Source organism: Pundamilia nyererei, unplaced genomic scaffold (genome assembly GCF_000239375.1).
Source record: "Pundamilia nyererei isolate P.nyererei 1_Seehausen unplaced genomic scaffold, PunNye1.0 scaffold00133, whole genome shotgun sequence".
Taxonomy (NCBI): Eukaryota; Metazoa; Chordata; class Actinopteri; order Cichliformes; family Cichlidae; genus Pundamilia; species Pundamilia nyererei.
Genome location: NW_005187534.1, coordinates 461,239 through 471,079, shown reverse-complemented (window position 1 = coordinate 471,079; position 9,841 = coordinate 461,239). Strand labels below are relative to the sequence as shown.

General features: G+C 45.9%; 1 protein-coding gene across 2 annotated transcripts; it reads right to left on the bottom strand.

Annotated features, from left to right (window-relative positions):
* Positions 1-867: 867 nt before the first annotated feature.
* On the bottom strand, positions 868-9,744 carry LOC102214162 (clathrin heavy chain linker domain-containing protein 1). 2 transcript variants are annotated; one of them, XM_005743559.2, is made up of 11 exons: positions 9,403-9,744; positions 8,879-9,066; positions 8,596-8,684; positions 6,944-7,142; positions 5,623-5,738; positions 3,958-4,054; positions 3,765-3,871; positions 3,321-3,492; positions 3,053-3,255; positions 1,578-1,760; positions 868-1,236 (listed from the first exon to the last, which is right to left on the bottom strand). In XM_005743559.2, the coding sequence occupies exons 1-11, from the start codon at positions 9,568-9,570 to the stop codon at positions 1,040-1,042; spliced, it is 1,719 nt and encodes a 572-aa protein (XP_005743616.1). In that variant the 5' UTR covers positions 9,571-9,744; the 3' UTR covers positions 868-1,039. The 2 variants fall into 2 exon arrangements, with proteins under 2 accessions (XP_005743616.1, XP_005743617.1); XM_005743560.2 differs by lacking the exon at positions 9,403-9,744 and adding an exon at positions 9,380-9,396.
* Between the last annotated feature and the right edge of the window lie 97 nt (positions 9,745-9,841).

Below are 9,841 nucleotides of genomic sequence, written 5' to 3'. Positions count from 1 at the left end.
TCTTCCTGTTAAAAGGGAGTTTTTCCTTCTCACTGTCGCCAAAGTGCTGCTCATAGGGGGTCATATGATTGCTGGGGTTTCCTCTGTATTATTGTAGGGTCTACTGTACGATATAAAGCGACTTGAGGTGACTGTTGTTGTGGTTTGGCGCTATATAAATAAAATAAAATTGAATACAATAATTATAGTTTTTACAACTGTTTAATAATACTCACAATTGTACATCTACAATCTGTATAGTTTTCATATTTTTAACCATATGTATAACCTTTCATAGCCTGTACATACTTATAGTTATAGTATATTCATAACATACCTTCATACCGTTCACATTATAACATACCTATATTACAGAATATGCATCTATTCTATCTATATTATGGCTAAAACACTTCTGGATGGATGGAAACTGCATTTCGTTGCCTTGTACTTGTGACATGTGCAATGATAATAAAGTTGAATTCTCTTTTTTTCTATTCTATTCCAATCTATCCATCACTTTGTGCATGATTTTAAATATATATTGTTCTAATATCACAAAACAAATCAGAAGCAAAGAATGAAGACACGTGGAGACTTCCATGAGCAGCATAAAGCACAGCCGGCGCCTTCAGAGAGGCGAGGTCGTCCCAAAGCTCGCTGCTGCACTCTTTGATACCTTTCAGCAGGTGCAGGTGTGACTGCGGTTGTTTCTTATAGTTTCAGAATCTCCTGTTACTGTTTTATGCTTCACACCTGAGTGTTTTCAGCTGAAGCTCAGAGACTGCAGAGAGGAGCTCAGGTGTGATCCTAAGGGTGAATAAATACGTGAATAACAAGATTCAGACCAAAAACAACCAAAAAAAAGTCAGACGACTCTTTGCAGACTTCGGATGTTTTGTTTTGTTTATTGTGCAGTTATATCTTTGTGCCAGATTAGACATTTTAGTGAAAGCCATCCTGATTGGACACAAGGTGCTAACATGGAGTTAAAGTCTAAACTACCAGAACCTGTCTGTTGTTTCATGAGAAGGAGAAAATCTGTCTTCAAGTCCAGTCTTCACAGGTAAACGTGCTCCATGAGCCGGGCTCCCTCCGGGTCCGGGGTCACGATTCTGGTCCCGCTCTGACTCAGCAGGACGGACAGGATGGCCCGGCTCAGGTCGTCCCGCTCCAGCTCGGAGCACAGAGACACCACGTGGGTCCACACGTCCACCGAAGAGCCGACATCCCCCACGATCACTTCCTCTAAAGCCCCTGAGAAGACCAGCAGCACATGTATGTGTCCCAGAATCTTCTGTCCAAGCATCACGTCACAGGTGCTTTTATCCAAACAGACTGCTAACAAGTCTTATTTCATTGGCTGTTTTTAACAGCAACTATTTATCTGTCAGGGGACTCAGTAAAACCATTCCTCATCTTTCTTTCTCAACTTTAAAATAAAATGCAAAAACCCAAACAGTTCTCAGTTTGGGGCAGTCACTGTGTTACCTGTAGTAGGTGGCATGAGGCCACGCCCCCCCCCCTCAGAAACAAAAGCCACATATGATGAGTTTACACATCTGAAATAATGACCATCCGCTGTCTGCTCCACCCACCTCGCCCTCGGCTCACGAAGCTGTCCAGGAGCTGCAGCGCTACGGGCCGCTGCTGAGGGTCCGCCAGCAGAGCGGCACAAGCCCCGCCCACAGACAAGATGGCAGCACTGTCCTGCAGAGGCTCCGTCAGCAGCTGGAGGAGAGAGAGGCTGGGCGAGCGACACAGGACCCACATGCTGTCCTCTGAGAGAGAGAGAGAGAGAGAGAGAGAGAGTTATAACTCTCAGGGCGCCGTGAACACAGCCGGTGGGGCTCGAGAAACCCTCGAACTGCACGTGCTCAGTGAGACTGAAGCTCTCTGATGCTCTCTGATGCTTTACAGTTTATTATGATCAAACCATAATTATTTTGTGACGTTGCTCCTTCCACCTTTTCACACTTTCTGTGTGTGTTCGGACAGAGGTGGGAAGTCACCGAGTACAAATACTTAGTTACTGTTACTGTACTTAACGTCACAATTACCTAACTGATTTGAGTACATTTGTTAGACTCAAAATAGACTGAAATAAAGTTCTTTTTTTTCCATCTTCTAATATTATTTTATTGCACTAATATAACACAAGGCTCAGTTAGCTTTGTGTACAAACAGCTTCCTGCAGAGCTGGTACTTTGTTACTTAAGTAAGGAAGGGAGGCTGATGCCAACTCCCACCTCCTCGGCCTTTAGGACATGGATGAGGAGGAGGATGACTCCACCTTCCCTGCCCAGCAGTGTAGGTCGCCGAGTGCCTGTACGAGGTCTGCAAACGGGCTGCTACAAAGCTGGGTACCTCATGGCCAGCTGCCCAGGATGCAGAACGTGACCTGTTTGATGGCAGGAGGCTCCCACCAGCCTGCTCACCAAAGCAGCTTCTGCATGACAGTAATGACCTGCTGTTGGTCAAGCCCTTTACAAGAGGCATCCAGCCAAGCGCTGCTCTAAGCTCGAGGTGCAAGGGATGGGTGAGCTGGGGCTGCCCGAACCCCCGGCTGTGGAGCCTTCAGTGCTTCATCACCTTCACCCTAACCGAAGGGCGATCAGCTGCATTTCTTTGCCCAGTGAGATAGATCGCCTCACTGCATCTATTTTAAGGGTGTACAAATATGCTGCACAGTCAGTGTGCTCTCTGGATGCAGACACACTGCTGTCGGTATATCAGGCACTCGTCAGCTGGACTCGGGGTCCCCAAAGCCAGCCATGAAATCCCCCTCCAGGGGAGCTGTCCTAGTGTGTGGGCGTGTAATGGGTCTATGACGGAGGTCATAGATGCAGCCTATGACCCGCGACCAAGGGTCTCTTTGGCCCAGCCCTGGAGACAATGACAGAGACGAGCTCTCGCACTCTGTGTCACCCTCTCCTCCCCCACAGATCTTTCATCTTATTAATAAAAATGACCCAAGACGAGACGCTAACGTTAGCCTGGAGCAGAAATGTCCTCGCTACACTGGTTTAACACCAAAACTGGTCCTCACAGAGACACTTCCACACACACAGACCTGCTGTCAGGTCCTCGCAGTGCTTCAGGAACTCGGCGGCACTGTGGATCAGCCCTCTCCTGCACATGCTCAGTGCGGCCTTCCTGTGCAGCCTGCAGGCCTCATAGATAATAGTGGCCAACGTCAGACACAGGTCAGCCACGCCGGGGTTCTCCTGAGCATGCTCAGTCAGGATGTCGCCCAGCTCCTCAGTGAAGGTCAGCCTGAGAGCAGAGAGAGTGTAAAGAAGGAGAAGCAGGGAAAGTGATGAAACTGACATGAAACTGACTTCTTATGGGTGACGGCGTAGCTGACGAGCTGCAGGGCGCCGCTCTGGAGGGCACAGGAGACGCCCTGGAGGGAGAGCGGAGCCGACAGCTCGCCATCGGCTCCAGCAGTGAACAGCAGCGCCCAGAAGAAGAGAAACGATGGGGAGAGCGAGCCCGGGAGGACCTCCGCACCTGAAATAAGACAGAGGTCGTCACACACAGCAGTACCTTCATGAAGCACCACCAGCTGCAGTTCCTCTAACGTCCACCAGAAGCTCCAGCAGTGGGTGGGTGTCCGTAGACCAACCTATTTACCTGACAGGTTTATAAGACGATGACTTCCCACCTCAGCTGCACTCACAGGGTCTCTGGGATTGTTTCAGTGCTTTGGGTCAGACTAATTTCATCTTTGCTTGAAATCAACATAATCAGAGCCCTGATAACTGTGCAGGTGCTGTTCCCACCTTTGAACATCTCCATGGTGTCGATGTTCCTCAGGACTCCTCGAGGAGCTCTGGCGGCGATTAGAGCGGCGTCCTCGTACTGAGCCAACTCAAACAGCTCGAGAAACCTGAGGACAAAGGAGAAGCAGGAGACGGGCACTCGTCACACACACACACACAAAAACTCATCAGAAGGTTTTTGTGGACGCAGCACCTGTCCAGGTAATCTGACACAAGTTCAGATGCATCAGCTCCGGCCGGCTCCTGGTCCTCAAACAGCTGCTTGATGCTGCAGATGTCCTCGTCCGTCCCTGCAGGACAGAAACGCCATCTTTACAGTCACAGTCTGTCCACACTCATGTGTCAGGACAGGTAAAAGTCACCTGGTCCTCTCAACGTCTTAAAAGAATTTAAACGCAGCCTCAGATGAACAATAGCACGTGACAGCGTGTCATTATCTGCTTCCACAGGGGAGCGGCTCAGGCGCTGCCTGACCGCCAGCGAGTGACACGCCTCTGTAAAAGTAGATGTTTTGGCAGTTTGCAGGTCTGCAAACTCGCTCAGGCGTGTGAACACATCAGCAGGACAAAGATCTGAGCACAGCTGCAAGTCTGCAACAGCACGTCTGCATGGAGCTGAAGCGACGTTGTAGAGAAGAGCGAAAACTGCTTCACAGTGATGAGACTGATGATGTCACATAGAAACCATCACTGGATTGCTTCTGGAGGAGGAGCTACAAGCTGCTGGATCAGGGGGCGGAGTCGGTTTGCTTTAGTTTCTGTCAAATAGATACTGACGTGATGTCATATGTCACATGATTTTGTTCTTCTGAGGCTGCATTCATCAAATTTTAAGACCTGATGATTTTGATCTTTACACGTTGTTGGAATTGATATTTCTTATATTGTCATTTGTGCTAAAATATATACCGTAGATCATTGCCTTTATGTGTCCATATATGGCTACCGTTATGAAGAAAAAGCCAGACAGTCAGAGGATTTATCTTCTAACATTTCCTTTATCTGTGTCTGTGCTGACAAAATGTGCTTTCTTTATTCAGAGTGCAGCTTAGTCCAGAGATGTGTTACACATTTGGAAAGCAACATGTTCTGTTTCTTTTAAAGTCCAAGACTTCACATCTTTAAATGTTCGTCCGAGACATGACTTATTACAAGTTCCTGTTTTTATAGTTTAGCAAAACGCTTATTTCTGCTTTACCTGCATGCTTCATACACACAGTTTAAGTTCACTGAAAGGTCGAATGTCTATGTATAGTATAGCTGGACAGACAGACAGACACACACACACACACACACACACTTGTAATTGCATATCCAATGATTGCTTGCTGACAATAAAAAGGGCTGTAGCGAAGGAATCAGTTGGAGTTGCTTGGACAGGCGAGTGACAACACTGCTCTCCAACGCTCCCCTTGCACGTGTAAAGTCCACTAGTGTCTGTGTGGTTGCTTTCAGTAACAGGTTCTGTTTACCAGCAGGGTTGACTTAAACCCAACACATGTCCTGATATGTAAAACCTTAGAGGTGACAGAGGAACGTTGTCTTTACCAGGAAAATAAACCCTAATTAGAAAATATAAAACTATGTTCCTCAGCAAAAAATTCAACATTTTTAGGATCTACTTAAAATAAACTGGAAAAAACAATTATACAAGTAAGAAAAGACGTAAAATATGTTTTAATAAAAATCTGTATCCTTTTTTTAATATTGAGCTAAATATCTCACCATTGTGGAAGTGTGTGGTGACGTGAAGCAGCACAGAGAAATCATTAATTGATGTTTTACCGCATTCATTCTGGAGGTACGCAGTGATCACTGACACTGAACCCAAAACTCTGCTGACTGCAGCAGCGTCTCACCGTCTGCCTCCCTGATGTTCTCCAGAGTGGAACCCACGAGTTCCCCCAGAGGCGCCGGCTGACCCTCCTCCTCCCAGCTGCTCAGACAGTCCCACACGCTCCTCAGACGTTTGTATCTAGAGACAGAGAGGTGATCGTGGTCTTCAGCGGCTGAGCCTCAAATCCAAACCACACTTGGTAAACTCAAACCTGCAGTGACTGCTTTGGTCCACTTGGGGGCAGCAGACACATCACCTTTAACTTTGTGGTGCTCTGTATCAGCTGTTAGGAGCATCATCAGGGGTCAGACGCAGGTTTTGCATGTGGAAACAGTGGAGTACTGACATACTGTGCAGATACAGTTCATGAGAATGAGATTCATCCTCGTGTCATTTATAATCTGCAGGTTCACATCAGGTCGCTCGTTTAGTCAGTTTTGGTTGGTTCACCTTAAATATTAAGATGCTCTGATCATCTCTCTTTTACTTCCCTGCAGCTTTTGTTACCTAATATTTCCGCTCCTCGTCTGACTGCTTATAATTCGGATGCGTTTGTTTCTGTGAGCGTCAGTGTGATGAGATCCAGTCTGAATAAACTGCGACACGTGGCGCTCGTACCTGATGTTGGATCTGATTCTCAGAATTCACTGGAGCAAAGTTACAAAAGTGCATTCTGGGTAAACTTTAAAGGCTGATATCAGCCTGTGGGAAGGATGTTAGAACATATGCAAGGGTTCATTGGTTATCAGGCTGACCTCTGACCCCGACTCCCTCTGGTCTGATTCTGAGGTCGTTCTTTCTTCAGGTTGGGTTCAGTTTGTAAGGACTCGTTCTGACTCTGGATACTTTGCTTCTGTCAAACTGTTCTTTGGTGCAGACGATGTTCAGGATGTTGTTCTGTGAGATCAGCATTAAAACAGAGCCGGAGCCCAAAGTCAGGTTTGTTTTTATTAAATCTGATTGCATGCTGACTTTCTGTCTAAAAGCTTTGTTTCCTGCTTTCATTATTTTCAATAATCTGTTTCCTGTTGGTGTCAAACATATTTCCTCATCTGCTCCTGCAGGAGTCTGCAGAGGTGCTCAGGAGGAAGAGATTCCCCAACCTTTCAAAATAAAAGGCACCTTTTTATCAAACTGAGATGATGTTTTTTTTCCTTTTAGGCATCTGGTGAAGGAGGAGCTTTACTGCATGACTACATCGTTGTGTTACTGACTTCAGGTGAAGGGTCCTTAATCCTTTAAGTAAAAATTCTAAAATATTCTGCGCTCGTCCAGCATGAAGTCTTACTGATGACCTGCATATGTACAGAACTGTATGACTTCCTGTGAGTTTCTGCTCTTACAGGACTGTCAGGAGGTTGTTCTCGGCACTCAGCTCGTCTCTGCGGCGTTTGGCGGCCTGCAGCTCGGCGTCCAACTTAGTTTTGACCTCCAGAGGAACACAGTGACTCTTTCTGTCCAGCAGAGCGTCTCTCTGCGCCTCCATGTCCTTCAGGTACCCGTCCAGAGCCTCGGGATCCTCAGACTCAGCCACTGTCAAACCTGCGAGATGACACCAGTGTGGAGATCAACCCTGGAGGACCTGACAGAATATTTAGCAGCTATGAATGACAGATCTGTGAGATCTACAAACACTACCACAGAGGGGTGTGTTGTGTTTTTGGAGGTGCTGAGACCCTCGGGCAGCACTGCTTTAAAAGCAGATCTGATCCTGAGGTGGAAACCACTGCACGGGCTGAGGCACACATCTGAAAACCCCTGGCATCGAACACAGATCATCTCTGCATCCACACATGGATCCAGAAACACTGCCGCTGGGCCTGAGCTCATTCAGCATGTACGATTAAGGCCCAGCTAATATGTTGTGTACGCTGCACTTTGAGCTGACTGAGACAGGACAAACCACTGTGAACGATCACATTATAAACACTGTGAACCGCTCCTGAAACAGGGAACTGCTCTTCATCCCAGCTCCAAGCAGGCGTTGCCGATTTGCAACAGTTAAAAACTAACAACCTGATTACCCCACATGCATATTTTATGAGGATTTTTTACTCAGAAGCACCACTGCAGGACTTGGTTGTGCATTAGCAACAAAACGTTTAATTTGAGCCTGAGAGGGTTACATGTGGTATCCCCCAAGGATCCATTACAGGTCCTTTCCCGTTAAACAGGTCAGCAGCTCCGTCTTTCAGGAACAGTGTCAGTGTTATAGTAGTGGGTTCTAGCCACCTGCCACGCATATCAGGAACTCTTTGACTGTGTGGATGAAATCCTGAATGAGAAAACTTTACCTGAACCACCGAGCTCTACAAATACCCGAACTACATGTTCAACCCACATCTTTGAAATGTAGCTGAGCATTTGAGTTTTTGTGTAAAGTTCTTTGACTTTTACTTTAATCAGATCAGTGAAGAAAAGCTTTCACCAACTGAAACGTTGTAAGGTAAAAGTCTGTTTGGTCTCTAAAGGTCCACGTCTTCATCAGCTCTCAGCTGGACCTCACTGTAAGTGTCCTGGCAGCCTCGTTCTGTTACAACACAGGTGGAGAGCCTGACAGCAGTTTGCAGAAACTTCAATTATCCAAGAACCTCAGTTCAAGGTGACAGCATGTCCATGTCCACACCCCTCATATGTAAACAATGACCAAAAAGCCGAGACAACAGCAAAACGTCTGTACTGCTAATGCATAATATTCCTTCACTCTGTAACATAATACACATCAATTAACTTCATATTTTACTTCAGGACACCAAAGCTCAGCTATTATTATATTTATTCATTTGAATCTTTTTTTATTTGAAGGTTTTTATCATTTTGTTCTAGTATTTTATATTCTTTTAACATTTTGTTGCAGTTGTGTATTTTTGCTTCACTTTAATCATGTCCTTCGTATTTGTGTCTGTGGAGATGTGACATGCTAACATGTCTGCCTTGTATTTTCCCCTCACAGGCTTTGAGGACCCTGCGTTAACTCATCTATCTGAGGGTGTACCGGGCATCCATGAGCTCTGCTCTTTAGAAGTTTTCTCTCTCTCGAGCTCCTCCTGAAGTTCTGCTGTTTCCCTCTGATGGGTGGAGATCCTGCAAAGAGACAAAAAGCATCAAAACAAAGGAAATGGAAAAATATTGACTAATAATTGTTGTTTTTTTCAGACAGTGTTTTTCTCACCTTCATCTCTGACAATGGTGACTTTTATTTACACATAAATCCCTGGAGGAAAGTTAATGTAGTCTACATACAGTGAGTCTTATTTACACAGACAGCCGTCACTCACCGCTCCCTCAGGTGGGCGGCTTGGCGCTCACAGGTAAGCAGTGATTTCCGGCGTGACTCGGAGGCTGCCACGGTTAGCCGTGCCGCCCTGGCTTCCTCCTCCCTCCTCTGCAGCTCCATGATGGTGCTGTCATACTCCGACTTTACGGCCAACAGAAGCCTTTTATAGGCTGTTGCTCGTCCAATCACCTGACAGAACCAAGGAGGACACAGGAAAAGTTCATTTTCTTTTTTGGTTTAATTTTTCTCATTAATTTGTTTTTTTTCTCTTTTGTAAATTGTCGAGTTTTTTCTAATAACTTTACATTTTTTGCAAATTCAGTTTGCATGTTTTATTATCAGGTAAATTTGTCACCCCGGGTTTTCCCTTAAAAACGGCAGTGGGGGTTTATACGAGTACCAGGGTCTTCTCCTTTTACAGAGTTTTTCAGATTTTCTGCTTTTCTCGTAAAGTTGCATTTTTGAAGAAGTAAATCTGTCCAGTTTTCCTTTTAAGTTTTACCGGGTTTTTTTAAACTGTAACACCTTGCTGAAGACGGAGCGGTGGACGGTGTATCGGAGCTCGTCGGGACCCTCCCCGGGACATTGCAGGCACTTCTTCTCGTGCTCCATGAACTCGTTTAAAGACCGGATGAAGCTCCGGTCGCTGTCAGTCGTCAGGATGTCGGCTGTGAAATGTGAACTGCGGGACATTTGTGCATCGGACGTTGTTCTTTACGATGATATTTTTAGGCTAACTTTCCGTTTAGTTTCCCTTCTTCCCACAATTTCAAGGGAATCCTCGCGTCGCCGTGGTTACCGCGAAAGTGCACCTGGGAAATGTTGTTTTCAGTAGATGAGTCGACTTTTTCTTTAAATAATCATCCAAATGATCATTAAAGTGTAAAGAAAATCGACATTAGCACTAAAAAATATACGTGGGAGAAAAAAAGACGCCAGAAAATGACTAAATATAGTGTTTGCG